This window comes from Melopsittacus undulatus, chromosome 4, assembly GCF_012275295.1.
Source record: "Melopsittacus undulatus isolate bMelUnd1 chromosome 4, bMelUnd1.mat.Z, whole genome shotgun sequence".
Lineage (NCBI taxonomy): Eukaryota > Metazoa > Chordata > Aves > Psittaciformes > Psittaculidae > Melopsittacus > Melopsittacus undulatus.
The window spans coordinates 81,477,940-81,493,501 of record NC_047530.1 but is presented as its reverse complement, the minus strand read 5'-3'; the positions used below and the strand labels follow the sequence as shown (position 1 = coordinate 81,493,501).

At 42.7% G+C, this 15,562-nt stretch overlaps 1 protein-coding gene across 1 annotated transcript; it reads right to left on the bottom strand.

The window, feature by feature from the left end:
• Window positions 1–488: 488 nt before the first annotated feature.
• LOC101879885 (5-hydroxytryptamine receptor 5A-like) lies at window positions 489–10,572 on the bottom strand. The gene is made up of 3 exons (XM_034061330.1): window positions 10,378–10,572; window positions 9,378–10,181; window positions 489–821 (listed from the first exon to the last, which is right to left on the bottom strand). The coding sequence occupies exons 1-3, from the start codon at window positions 10,570–10,572 to the stop codon at window positions 489–491; spliced, it is 1,332 nt and encodes a 443-aa protein (XP_033917221.1).
• Between the last annotated feature and the right edge of the window lie 4,990 nt (window positions 10,573–15,562).

The following is a 15,562-nucleotide window of genomic DNA, read 5'->3' as shown; positions in this document are numbered from 1 at the left end:
CATATTTATTCTCTTCCAAATAAATCTCAGAAATGAAGCCGGCATCCTGCCCATACCACAAACATTTCAGTACTGCTCAATTAACAGTTCCCACTGGTGCCTCTGCTAATGAAGAGAGTGCAACAAAATGGCACCTGTAGCTGGTTGGATGAGATCAGTCCAGTTAGATTTGACAGTCATGGTATTAGACACAGACAGTGGTTCACTCCCAGACCATAATGTGTTGATTCAGAGAGCAGACAGGAGGTATTCACTGCTTCAGTCTGATTTGCCAGTCTCTGGAGCAGGATATATGTATGTATTTCCAGGAGGGAACAGTAAACTGTCAGTAGATTTATATCCAAGTATCTTCCATCTTCTTTTTGATTGTTCCTAAATGCCCTCAGGTAGCTCTTGTGCATGAAAACTGTACTCATCATACGCACGTTTCCCTCAAGAAATCTCTGTATTGTGCAATAAAAGAATAATTTTCCACTCTGTGTCCCCTTTTATCTCTGCTTTACAAAAAGGTTCTTGAAGGCACTGTTGTAATTTTTGTTAAATGCCGTATAAATGAGAGGATTAAAGAAAGAATTGGAATAGCCAAGCCAAAGAAAGATGCTTTTCCAGATGGCTGGGATGTTGCAAGAACAGAGGGGACTTATTAATTCTGTAATGAAGAAAGGGATCCAGCACAACACAAAAACTCCAATTAAGATGCCAACCATCAGAGCTGCCTTTTTCTCTTTCTGTTCTCTCCATGTTTCTCCATCTGTCTGGAAAGTGATAGCTGCATGACGAGCTGTAAACACCATCTGTGGTTCATGTGCAACTTCCTTCACCTCAAAACAAAAGCAAACACAAATTCTTACTGAGACAATTTGTTTGAGTGAAGTATTACTTTTAGGTGACAGCACGACATCTGTGCATCTGTGCACCTACCACTAAAGGCCCCAGCTCCCTTCCTTCCATGCTCAAAGAAAGAAAATGTCCCAGAGTGCCGAAATTACCAGACTTCTTATTACATTGGAAAACCTTCTGAGTGTGACTGACAAAGCTAAATAAATAGAGTAACCAATGCCACGTGTGTTGTGGGCATTCTTTTTCAGTTTACTTTACTGGATGCCTTGATAACTAGTTAGAAATCAGAGTGGTAAGGAAAGCTGACAAAGGCAACAAAGGCAAGTGTCTTCTGCCCATCTCTAACCCGGACTCTCTGATGCTGCTACATGATCTTTAGGATTTCTCAGGCATAAATCATAAATTAATTTCATTTCATTGCAGGCCCTTTGGTTCACTTCCCTATGGTATTAGGGAGGGACCTGCCACAAATGCCTGCTCTTAAAGCTATTTAGCCTAACTGCCTGGACACACAGCTCAGAATTCCACTTCTGGTGGGTGTAGGAGCTTGGCACTACCACTTGTTCTGCAGAAGGAACAAAGCATACCTCAACAAACTAGGCTAAATCTGCAGGATTTTTCTTCCATCAGAAGTTTTTAAATGAAAGAACAGGATTTTAGTTAAATTTTAAGAAATGTGTCTGATCTTTGGAAAATACCAATAGTCCATTACCCCCCTCAAGAAAAAAATACCATAAATGCCTGAAATAAAACTGAATGCTTTGGAAATATTTCAGTGGAAAGTAAACCCATCAAAAAGAGTCCCTTATGGAAAACAGAACTTGGGTATCTTCTTCTCCTTCTTGACAGAGCTTATCTCATCACAGGCACTTCTCCCTTGGGGAGAGGGACAGATCGCACTTGCTGCTGCCTGGTCAGTGCCAACACAGTATATGAGAATGGAAGTATAAGGATGCATCTGCAATGATGCACCCTTAGGCACTGTGCCACCATTTTGAATTAGCTCCTAAAATACTCTGGTAGCAATTAACAAAAAGCTTAGCTAGAAAAGCATCATTTTCTGGTCCCTCTTTTCCCTGTTGTGTCACTTGTCCTTTATTTCACTCAGATCTAGTTGGTATTCTGACAAAAACCATATTCTATTGCCAGAAAAACATGGTTTCAGCCACCTTCAGTTCAAACTCTGGCTTGCGCAGAAGTTACACAAGTGAGGAGAAAACTTCAGCTATTCCAACCTGCTTATGGTGCTTCTTGTCTTCTCTTTCACTGAGGGCAATCCATTCATCTGTGCAGTGAGGACAGCCCAGTGCTCCAGGTGGCAGTGAGGCTGTGGAAAACAGGTTCTGGGCACGAGTTATTCTGTGCTCAGAGTCTAACCAGAAAAAGATACTCCCTTGTGATTTTAATCTGAAGATTAAAGTATCTGCTAGCTTAAAGTTCTGCTACTTGCTTCAGTTATGCGGACAGTGCAATAAAATAAACAGTCTAAGGATACAACCTGAGGCTCTAAAATTTGCCTGAGTGATAATACACAGACACTGCAAGACTGTCATCACTGCAAAGACAGCTTGTTGTTAAATTAGCTACATATTCCACATGTACGTGCCACCTTTGTGCAAGCTTTATAATAGATGGACGGCTTCTATTCGATATGAGCACAGCAACTCAGAGAGAGGGAAGCACTGGCAAAGGCTGAACAATCACTCTTCAAGACGGATATCCCTGTCTTCACCCTCAGACATGAGACATGGCTGCAGAATGTATGAGCAGCAGATTATGGGTGCAGGCAAATAATGGAGGAAAATGAAAATCACATCTGTCCTGACAATTAAAATGGGACACCCCTCATGTAGCAAGGATCACACTATTTGTCTCCAGAAAGACTTGCTCTGCACATCCTTAATCACACTCTGCAAAAGCAATGAATGTATAACACGAGGACAAATTTGTGACAAGCAACCCTGAAAGATTAGGTCTTAGCCCTGAGGAATAGCTACCTAAGTAGAATGCTCTTGGGAAGAGCCATACAAAGGACTTTGTCACCAGCACTGGACACGTTTTGGCACTATATTTAACCTTCAACTCTTATTCAGAAGATAGAGCTTGCAGTGTGCCATATCCAATTGGAGCCTTTTTGGTACGTAAAGTTTTAGAAGGCTTGTAACTGAACTGCAGAGCTTACTAGTAGCAAGTCTTTTATCACCTAATTACATATTACAGGAAAAAGTAATTTAATTTATTTTTATAGAAGATATGACAGTTCTTAGGTGTTTTCCCTAACAGAACACGTATTTACAGCCTGGCCAAGCTCCTACTGAAATCAGAGGAGTTTTCACAAACCACTGGTTGTTAGATCAGGCCTCTGAATACTAAACAGCAAGTGAAAATAGATCCTGGTATTTTTTGTAAATTACAAGACAGTAGTCAGCTTCCTGTCTACAGAATTTCTACTTTCTCTGTTGTCATAGCTTTATTTTTTTCCCAATTATTTTTTCACTAGTTCTACCTGGGAATTCTGAATAATGTTGTAGTAACGGTAATAATAAAGTGCAAATAGCACTGGGATCTCTCATTGAACCTTCCATTAAATAAACCGTGTAAATAACCCTGGCAGACTGGAGATACTTTAATTTTCCATAAGAAATCATTTGAAAAGGACACATAGCATGCTCTTGAAAAGGTAACTAGTATTCCTACTCAGCAAGGTCCTTCAGCCTGTGTCTTGATCATATAAACTGTGGAAGCTGCAAGAAAGCTCAGCTTTCCATGATCATCAGTATCTAATGCTCACCCCCTACACTGTTTCTAACTGGACAGCCACACATGCTGTGAAAAACCCCTGCTCAGCTGGCTCTCCATCAGGCTCACCCACCATGACACCTGCCTCTGGGGCATTCCCAGCATGGGGTACTGTTCCAAGTGCCAGCCCTGGTGTGTACCCTGCCACTTGGCAGACCTATGATCCACTGGCCAGCTGCTCCTGGCTTGCACTACCACAAAGGGGATCAAACTTCACAGAGGGTTTCTGGTGGGGCCCTGTGCTCAGCACTCCTGTGTGCAACGCCCCTGTTAACATGCCAGCTTTGCAGTTCTGTGCTCCTCTCTGCCTCAACTCAACTACTCACTACTACAGGACTGCCAGCATCTCATCCCTGCTGTGGAGACAGATTCCTCAAGGAACAAGTTCACTAGATTTTTGAAGTTAAACACAGATTTAATCTGAAGTGCTATTCATATCAGAAAACATGCATCGATATGCATCAGTTTGGAAGGGCCATAAAGCTGGTGTCTAGAGAGTAAATCTTAAGAGGAACACTGAGGGCATTGGGGTTGTTCAGTCTGGAGAAGAGAAGGTTCAGGAAGACCTTATTGCTCTCTACAGCTATCTGAATAGGGGGTGAAGAAAGGAGGTGCTGGTCTCTTTTCCCAAGTAATAAGCAATAGGACAAGAGGAAATGGTCTTAAGCTGCACCAGGGGAGTTTTAGGCTGGATATTAGGAACAATTTGTTCACTGAGAGGGTGATCAGGCATTGGAACAGGCTGCCCAGTGAAGTGATAGAATCAACACTCCTGTAAGTGTTCAAAAACCATGTAGGTGAGACCATCTGTGACGTGGTCTTGGCAGTCCTGACAAGGTTGGACTTGATCTTAAAGGTCTTTTCCAACATAGCTGATTCTATGAATGCACATTGCAAAACTGGGAAAATCCAAACTTTCGTTATAATTTCAATTTTTTTAATGTTATTTCCCACTCTATGATTTCCTGCAGACTTGACTCATGGTCTTGGCCTGGCTGGTGCAAGATTATTCTTTCGACAACTATCAGCCCCCAGGATCACGTTGTCAAGACTGTTTGTCATAAACCAGCCCACAAAAAGGACAGTGAAAGTAAATTAACCTACTGTAGGCAAACACTGTTGAGGTACACAGTGCTGGCACAGGACCCATGCTGAGGGAATCCCCCCCTCATGCAGGCATGTGGTAATCCACTGCAGTTTGGCATTGTCTGAACATGAGCACAAGCCAAAGACTATGTAGCTGTTAGGCACAATATCTGACTGTTATTGCTGTGCCACATGGAACAAAGGACAAGCCCGGCCCTTTACCCCCATTTTGGGCCTACTGATGAGCACTAGTGAGCAGGCTGCAACAGGGGAAAAGGCAGTTGCAGACTGCAAATTAAAACAATCTGTTAAGATGCCTTAGTTTACACTGGACACATCTCTCTTATATAAGCATCCCTCCAGAGTGTTGCACACTGTTCTCACTCAGTCACTAGCAACATGCTATGTCTTGGGCACAGATTTCCTTCCCAGGCTCTGCTCCTGGAGTGCTACAAGTCAGGAGCAGTGAGGAAAAAAGCTGGTATGAAAAAGACTGCTATTCTGAGGCGAGAATTAGGTTCTGAATTCATTACATCAGCTATTTCACAGAACCACAAATGGTTGAAATTGGAAAGGACCACCAGAGGTCATTTAGTCCAACCTCCAGGCTCAAGCCAGGTCACCTACAGCACATTGCTCAGGATGATGTCCAGCTCTTGGGTATCTCCAGGGAAGGAAGGAGACCCCACAGCCTTTCTGGGCAACCTATTCCAACACTCAATCACCCTCACAGTTCAGGTGGAACCTCACATTTCATTTTATACTCACTGCTTCTTGTCCTGTTGTCTGGCACCACCAAGAAGAGTCTGGCCTCATCCTCTTGACACCTTCCCCTAGGATGCTTACACACATTGTAAATGTGTAAGTATCTGTACATCCTGAACCTTCTCTTCTCTGGGCTGAACAGGCCCAGCTCCCTCAGCCTTTCCTCATATAAGAGATGCTCCAAGCCCTTAATCATTCTAGTAGCCCTTTGCAGGACTTGCTCCAGGAGCAACAGGCTCTGAGAAGTGCAGAGATGACCACTTTCCAGTCAGAGTATCATAAAGAGTTAAATGAAGGGAAAGAGCTCTCAAGTACAAATTATCCTACAAACAGAAAGGAATTTTGGTTTAGTTTCAGAATTCATTTTTCTGTAGGTTGATCAGCAATTGTTCAATGCCACTTCTGCCGTTTGTCTCCTCCCAGTAAATTACTGCTACTGAATGGCTGTATGTTCCTAGAGCCCTCTGTTCCCAATTCCTGTGCTCCTAACAAGGTTTTAAAAAATATGCCACCACGGAGTTCTGATGAAATCCCTTGATTTAAAGTGTTCCTTATAGCTTTAATGAATGTTGTTAACGATCCTTCACATCAGGTACTGTGCATGTGTTTGTACTGTACCTCCAGAGTTTCCAAAACCAGAACAACAGTAAAGCTGATAAACATCAATCAAATCTGAATACAAGCTCAGAGTTTTGCCGATTACCATGTGATTCAGCAGGGATGGTTCCTGCCTCAGTGTAGCTTTGGCAAACTTCAAACAAGAACACAAGAAAATGAAATGCACAGCAAAGGATCAAAACATAGGAATGCCTACACTTTCTTGGATGATCCAGTAATGAAGATCAATTAACAATTCAAGAAGCGTTTTTCAAAAGCACAAGTCAAATTTTAACCAAAAATTACTCAAAATAGTTATTTTGTAACTATCCTATTCTGCACCTCTGTAACAGTATAGAAACGTAACTTACATATGCCAACTCTCAGCTCAGACAGCTGCCCTTCCTGTATGTTTGTTTCAATATATATATGTATATATATATACACACATGTATATACACAGTGGCAACCTGCAAAGCACTTTGGTGCCTGACTGTTGGCTGGAAGGCATTGTACAAAACATTAAGGTAGCATCATGATTGTTCCACTTGGTGCATCGGTTTCTCAAGGCATTTCTACTGGCATATGATCTCATCTTTTCCTCTTTAAAATAACTTGCTAGAACCAACCAGCTATACTGCTGGGTGTACTTCATGCCATAAACTGCAGCTCTGGCACACAGTTCCAATCCAGCGCTACCTTCCAGCTAACTCCCAAGTGCAATGCAGATGTCTCTCCCAGCAGGGATTACCGCTGTTCCTACTCACCTCCAGCCTGGGAAGCAAGCCAGTCTTTGGCATCAACTGCTGAAAGCCCCTCTGATGTTACTCAGATCAACTAGCACAGGGCACCCAGAGAGAACATTGATACAGAGGCAGAGGGCACATCACACCCAGAGTAACAGTGACAGAAGAAAACTGTTCCAAGGGCAAGCATGACAGGTGAGCATTCTCAGAGAAAAAAGGCAGCAAAGAAAGCAGAGGTAGGAGAGATATTAAGGGAGAAAGAAATGGAAAATTAAGAGTGAGTTGACGGGCAAAACAAGTGGAACAGAATGTACCCCATAAGAGAGGACAGAGCTGATGCTGACAGCCTAATAACCCCTGCATGTGAAGCAAAGCTGCATCACCTCACCAGGTTTGCCACATCCCCTGTCAATGTTATCTTTTTGATTTAATGTAAAAAAAATGCTGTTCCTATAAGCTTAAATGAGATCAGGATAAAACTTGGTAACTCTCTGCCTTTTAAGGAAAGAAAACTGCAAAGAGGCAGTAATGCCAGCTCCCTTGATCCATGGGTTCATTTAACACACATGTGTACAGCTGGGCATCAGCTTTTCCTTTAAGTGAGGAGTAAAGGTTTGCATCTGAATCACAAAGGTCTTTTTATTTAAGCCAGCAAATGAAGCTGCTGGGACAATGGGGAAGGTTGCCACTAGATACTGATCGCAGATTCAAGAATCACTGTTATAAAAGAAGTTAGTATGTCTATCACTGCCAGTACAAGAAAGATGAACTACTGGCTTGAGCATTTGCTGGTGGTGGAATAACAGTTAAAATGTCAATCCCTCCAAAATGGGGATTCAGCTTTCACTGACAGGAACATTTTTGTCAGTACAGCCTAAACTAGCTCCTAGACACTACATCAGCAAAAAGCACTCACCTGCCAGCCTAGCTGTGCCCACGCAAGGGATTTGCAGACAGAACTACGACAATTAGGAGTCAGACTCTTTCTTGATAAACTGACATACCAACAATGTGTCTCTGTATAGGCTAAAACTTCAGCAGCAATGCTTCAGCTCATTTAGCTTCCCAGAATCTTAGATTCCAAGCAACTAGTCCTGTGTATGTGTGTATGTAAAACATCAAACATGCAAATAAACACTACAAATATTCAGCTAGCTCTTGTGCTTGGGAAGATTATACATTATCTCCAAGAAATACATTAGTTATACTTAAAATAACTTGAAAATTTGATGAAAACCAGGGGATGAAGGCTGTAGGAAAAAGAACAAAAAGGAAAGTCACTAGAGGAGACACCCTCATCTTTTCTGACACATTTTGTGCCTTTACTTGGAAGACAGCCTCATAGATCAGTTTATATTAAAAACATCCTCAAGACATTACAATCCAAATCTCCAAGTCTGACCACATATAATTGGCAGTGCTGTCACCTTTTGCTAGAAGCAGGGGACACAACCCACAGACTTTTTATCCGTGATCATAACATGATTCTTACCATGAGTCCAAACCAAAGTTAGAAGGCTTCAGCAGAGGAGTGAGACTGTAGGATTTACCCCAACTGAACAGAAGGATTCCATGTCTCTTTAGGTATCTCTAACACCCACACAACTCATGTTTTGTCCAGGAACTGGACTCAGCAAGTACAACAAGCAAACACAAAAATACATTGTAAAGAAACATTTCCATAGGTAGGAGTAAGAGTAAGAGCATGTGACAGAAATACCAGTTTACAGAGAGCACTACCAAGCACCTTGACAATATGGGTCACAGTCTCATCACGTAGAACTTGACTTAATGGGACATAAGGGGTCAACTCCAACCCCTTTTCCTGTTGTCTAGCTGTACCCCCAAGATGAATGAAACTTCCCACATGACGAGCACTTTGTGGGATTACAGGCAATGTTAGGGATAAGGAGGAGGACATGGTTTTTAAGACAGCTGGTAATTTTAAAATAGAAACAATTGCTCATTGCTTCAACACTATGCGGGGTGCAGTATGTCCCCAGTATTCAAGATAATTTAGCCCAAGTACATAAATAAAGTGTCTTACTTGCTGGTTAAAATCTACTCAGATGTTGATAGATACTACACAAATAGATACACATTTTTCTATAGCCATGCTGGTTGAAAAATGTGTATGCATTTACTCTGTACACAACCTAGGAACCTGATTATGTATCAATCTACCCCACTAACACTGTAAAATGTAAAGAAGAAAAAACCCAAGGAATAGCAAATTCAGACTAAAGACATGACTTTTAAATGGCTCTCCAGACAGGTGAACGCACCTGTCACTTACTCCTATGGCACACTTAAGAAAAAAATGAGAATAAAACTCTTCTCCGACAGTGGTGCTTTTCCACTAGTTAATAACTGCTCATGTCAAGTCTGTAACAGAGGTAAATCCACATGAGACCCTCATGACATGTCTCAGTCACTGTGCTGAAACCACCAACGCAGGGGTGCCAGCTAGAAGCAGATGAGAAGCAGAAGCACAAGTGCCTGGGTGAAGCACTGGGGACTCTCTTTCCCATTCCCCACACTTACCTGTGCAGCTTCGGGCAAGGGCACCACGGCGTTCTTCCTGCGGCCCCACACACGGAATTTGGCTGCCTTGTAGATCTTCCAGTAGACAAAGAGCACCACACAGAGGGGCAGGTAAAAAGCCCCGCCAGTGGAGACGATGGTGTAGGAGGGCTCCTGGCTGACCTGGCAGCGCTCCTGCTCAGGGCTGTATGTCTCCCCCCAGCCAAAAAGGGGGGCGAGTGAGATGGCAGCAGACAGTGCCCAGGTGAGAGCGATCATAACGTTGGATATGCGGCGGCGGGTGAGCAGTGTGTACTCCAGGTGGCGGGTGATGGACCAGTAGCGGTCCAGGGCAATGGCGGTAACGTTCCAGATGCTGGCTGTGCAGCACAGCACGTCGAAGCAGACCCACACGAGGCACAGAGCCCGTCCCAGCCGCCACCGCCGCCCAGCTGACAGCTCCTTCACCAAGCTCAGGGGCATCACCAGGGCTGCCACCAGCACATCTGACACTGCTGTGGAGGCCACAAGATTGTGGGGCACGCGGTGGAAAGCTTTCACTCGCAGGATGGTTGCCAGCACCAGTAGGTTCCAGAGAAAGGTGGCCACGGTCAGGAGCACCAGCAGGGTCAGAATGAGGATGGTGAAGACGGAGAAGGGCTCTCGGCCCCTCCACGTGCTGCTGCTCACCAGCGCAGAGGCAGCCGAGGAGGCGTTGGTGTCCACGACAGCTGATGAGGAGTTCGCACCCATGCTGGCCGGACACTGACCCTCTGGGGTGCAGGGGCTCAGAGTCTCCGCCGTGCCAGGAACCGGGTTCGGCCCCTCTTACACCTGCACACGAACACTCTTCCCCTACCCAGGCCGCCCGCCGTCCCTAGCACCGCTGCCGGAGACCGGGAGCGCACACCGCGCCTCCCCTCATCAGCCGCCCGCCATGTGCCGCCTCCTCAACGCAGCCCGCACCCCCCGCAGTGGCTCCGCCAGCCACCCTCGTCCGCCCGCGCCCGACGCTTCTCACGCCAATACCGGGCGGCTCCGGTGCCGGTGAGGAGGGTCGCTGGGGCCGCGGCGAGGGGCACGCACTGGGAGGGCGGCACAGCCGCGCCCGCCCCGCCCCAGCCACCGCCTCCGGGGCGGTGGTGGACCCCGTCTGCGGCGACCGGCACCATGAGGTGACGAGAGACCCCTTCTCCTCAGGGCTGCTTCCCGCCATATTCTCAGCGCTCCCACCAGAGCGTCTCCTCGCCTCGAGCAAACGGCCCCTTCCCTGCAAGGTTGGTGTCTGTTTTAGTGCTTGAACGCGAGTTATTTCTAGGCTGCAGCATTTAAATGGGATCCCCCCCCCCCCCCCCCCCCAGTTAGAAACAAACAAACAAACAACCGTCACTGAAGTTCGCTTAAATTTTTAAGTGGCCAGCAACATCCATTCTCCTGGACCTTTCTAGTAACTGCCTTCAAAATCAGTTTTTAAAAAAGTAATTTCAAACCTGTTACACAGTCTCTTTTGAAGTCTGTAACAGATATTAACAGGGTGTTATGCATAAAGGAGACACAGCAATGAGCTTTGCCATTTCCTGAGTAATAAATGGTGATGAGTGAGGAGATCATAGAGCAACCTGGGTATTGTATTTGAAGTGTGTTTAAGGTATTATATCTAAGGAGTTTGAGAGGTGTCCTTTATCTTCTGCCTGCTTTCATTCCTGGCGTCCTTTACAACCTGTAACCAGCATTTTCACCTGCTTTGTTTCCCCTTAATCTGTTACCAGTACAATTTCAGTGAAAGTTACTGGACAAAACACAGGCTCTTTCCCCCTACCAGGTTGTATGATGTTGTTGAGAGATCCCTAAAATCGTTTGAAGTTGTTGAGCACCAGTAAATAAGATCAGAGAAGGTCAGTGATGTTTTTTTCCTTGCAAGTAGCAGCATACCTACCATCACAGACTGTAATGGAGTAGATTTTGGGGAGAGGAGATTGATTGCTTGGTTTTGAGGTAGAGAAGGAGTATATTCTGGATCAGAATAGTCTCATGTAAATGAATGCTGCTCAAATCAATGTTCTTCACTTGCATTCACATTCACTGAAGAAACCGTCTGACAAAACACAAAACTCTAACAACACCACTATGTTACCCAAGGCAAGCAGGGTCCAGCTTTCTTTACTCAGGGTTCCCAAATTCGAAAGCTGGAACAATTGTTAAATATTACAGAAATGACAGACAATGGCTGTAGTCAGAGTAACCAGGCTGTTTTGCTGCTTAACTTCAGGATGAAGTTAACTTCACTCGTTAGATAAATGATATATTTCCCAGACTCTTAATGCAGACATGATTTTAATTGCTCCTTCCTATAGTGATTCTAACAAGTGATCTAGTGTAAGCCAGCAGCAAAGAGAAAAATACCTATCTACATTACTTACCAGCTTTTATTATTAGGAAGAAGAGGGACTTCTAAGTGCTGAATGTCTCACATTTTGCTTGTTGAGCTTCCAATAGGTAGAATCTGACAGAGCTTGTTAAGAAAAGTCTTTTCACAATACTGCTGCAAGTTGAATGTAAAGCAGCATCTGAAACTGTTAGGCACTGGTGAAAATTTGTCACGGTTGGGAAATAGCATGTGACTGCTTCATAAGCAGCTTTCAATGCTCTGTCTTTATATTACTCCTTTTTGACTTGTGTCTTGTTTTGTTTTTAAAATGTCAGCCAAAGAATTACTGAACAACACTTTATTCCTTTAAAAGGCACTCAGGCCTAAAAGCAGTGAGGGAAACAGGCAGGTAAAAAAGTCTTTTAACTTCTAAATGTTTCAACAACAATCTGTCCAGTTCTGTGAACTTCATAAAGGAATAGAATAATCTTGTCACAATTTGAATAACTCAGCTATTAAAGAAAGACTGCAAATAAAGAAATCATAGACTAACCGCAAAAGTGTCATGTTTAGGAGCCCATATTGGCCAAGATATGATTCATTTGTGCCTGCTCCTGCAAGAAACAAGGTTGTCTTTTCCTTGTGTAAGGGTAGTTCATTTGTGGATTGTGGCCTACCATTAAAACAGCCCAGATTATTTCAAAGCCTTCCTTTCCTAGAAGATGTATGTCCCATCCCTCTACTCCTATTTATTATGTGTACATTATGTGCCACATCCTGATAGTTACTTTCCAGTTCACACGTTAAATGCATTGAAATTCCCATTTTTTCCTCCCAGCTGGCTGAAATAACCTAGTCCTGTAACACAGGGGCATGAATAAAGTGTCAAATGGATTCATTTTTTCTTGATAATTACTCCACTGCTGTTTTGTTCTGTGAATGCAAAAGCTTAGGGCTCCTCAAAGATTGCTATGGCAACACGTTACAAAGGTCTCAGAAACCAGGGTATACTTTGAAAAATCATAGAATCACAGAATAGTTAGGTTTGGAAAGGATCTCAAGATCATCTAGTTCCAACCCCCCTGCCATGGGCAGGGACACCTAAGAGAAGAGGAAATTTTAAAATTGAGGAGACTTGCATTTATCCATGTTTTCTTAATAAAGGGAAAGCAAATAAATATTGCATGAAATGATAAAAAAGGCAAAACACACTTATTCATCTCCTGAAATTAAAGGACTTAGTTTAAACTACAGTTACAGTATTACAAGTTGTTGTCATGTGAAAGTACAGTGAAAACAATGAAATCTGTTCTTTCATTCACAGATATCTTTTAATGACTTCAGAAACTACATTCTGCATCTTCATAGTTGCTTATTCAATGAAGTATGGCAGTGTGTATCCTCAAAAGATAACTGATACTACCAACTGGTTCGTTGCTCTTAAATAAGCAAATAAGTATGTGACTAAGGGCTTGGTGCTAGCTGATAGAATTAACGGTAAATACAAAATAACGTCATCTTCCCTTCTGGATGTTTGGAGCTTTGTGGACTGAGATGTCTGAGGGATGCAAAACACAAGATGGTGGAAAAACAGTAATCTGCTTGTAAGTCTAAGAGTAGAGGTACTTCATATCTTCCTTTGCATCCATTCTTACTTTTCCCTGGTGACCAGAGAATTGCTGAGAAAAGGACTTGTGAAAAAGGTGAGGAATGGCAAAACCTACTTTGTAGCCCTTACCCCTTACTAAACACCATCTGCAACTCATTCTTTTGGCTGCTGACATTGAAATAAGTCTCCTCAGACTCAGTCTTGTCATAATGATTAGACATTAGGAAGAAGTTCTTTACTATGAGGGTGGTGAGATGCTGGCACAGGTTGCCCAGAGAAATTGTGGCTGCCCCATCTCTGAAAGCGTTCAGAGCCAGGTTGGACGGGGCTTTGAGCAACCTGATCTAGTGGAAGGTGTCCCTGCCTACAGCAGTGAGCTTGGAACGGAACGATCTTTAAGGTCCCTTCCAACCCAAACAGTGCTTTGATTTTTATGATAATTTGATTTTTTTCCTGTCAGTCTGTAAGTTCCTAAATTAGCATAGGCCTCCCTGCATCCTCAGAATTCCTGTCTGAGCTCCCCTTTGTGCAGTTGTGCTGAAGAAGTGATTGTCTTCACCAGACAGCAGCTACTCGGACCAGCTTCATTATAGCTCTGTTTTCGAACACTTTCAAGGACAGCATGCTGCTTAGGAACAGCTCTGGAGGATGATGATTCATCCAGATAACAGAATTTTGACTCGTTATGTGAAACTGTGCTGTATTTTCATAGCAAATTATAAAATTTAAATATAGTTTACATTTTTCAGAAGTTTGCTTTTATCTGCTACGGATGGGAGATTATTTTTAGACCATTACAAAGGGACTGCACTGAAGTTGACCATTTTGACTCAATTTTCATTTTTTGTTTTAGTTAGAAAAGTCCTGCGGCAGCTTCTAGTAGATGCAGTTTTATTCCATCCTCTGTTCTCTGCTAGTTCTTTAAGAGAAAACCAGCCTCCTTTATAAAGCATTTTTCACAAAACTAACTTATATAAACATTGCATTTAATTCAATAAATATGTAGAAAAATTGCAGCTCAAAGGAAAAGCAAACCTTCAAAAATCTTCAAAAATCAAACAGTGGTTTCCATATTTTTATGATTAAAAATGAAGAATCTAGATGTCACACAAATGCTAACTACTATTGATTTTAATGAGAAAATCTTTGACAGAATAATTTCCATTCACATCAGTTTTATGTAATCTATGAGGATGTGAGCCACCAAGTGCAAAGTTTGCAAACACAAGGGCTAGTTAGCAAAGATCTGTATAGATGCATGAATTAGGTTTGCCACAGGGGTGTGTGAGTATGTGTTAACAGATAATGAAACCTAGTGCAGCTAAGGCCAACACAGGAATACAAAGGAGTATATATAGTGGCAGATGTACTAACATTAGGCTTTCCTGCTCTTAGAGCAGCTGCGTACAAAACCCCCTCAACTAATAATCTACAATTGAGTAAATCTAATTTGTTTGACCTTGACTGTTGGCTTCTGCTACTACTAACTTCTGGATTTTAATATTTTTAGTGTCAAAGTTATTTAGGAATCTACATCTATTGATTTCTATTTTAATTGATGTCCAAGAAAGTTGCAGTGCCCAAATGCCTTTGATTCTCATTCTAGCTCACTTCAGACATGTGACATGTGCAGCAACTGTTTTCACATTTTTCTTAAGTTCAGTAGAAAAAGCATGCACAAAATGTTCCAAATATGGGCCACCTATTGCTACTAATTAAATCCACTGGCATTATAAACGTGGAGTGAATGTAAAGGAAGGCCTTTGTATGAGTTTGTCATGAATACAAGTCTGGAATAAGTGTGTGTGGCAGTTATTTTTCTATGCAATACTTTTGAATAAACAAGTTTCATACCCATATTCAAAAAAAGAATTGTTTGGGTGAGTTTACAGTTAATTAAAACCTGTATACACTATTGATTTGTTTGCACCTGAAATAGCATTGGTGCAACCTCGCCTGGAGTAGACGATCAGTGTAGGTTCCTTCCAGCTGAAAATACTCTCTTCAGTATCCTTACTTAAAAATGACACCTTGCTCAATTTATGTAGAAAGTGGGACAAAAAAATTGTGGAGAGTTTACATTAAGTTACAGCACGTAATTGTAAAGCACCAGAAAAAGATTAATAAAAATTTGCACTGAAGTGGACAATGCAGTGTTTAAATACTACTTTCACACTTAATATATTTTGTTACAGGCTGTTGGCAGGTAGGGCTTACTACAGGTCAAGT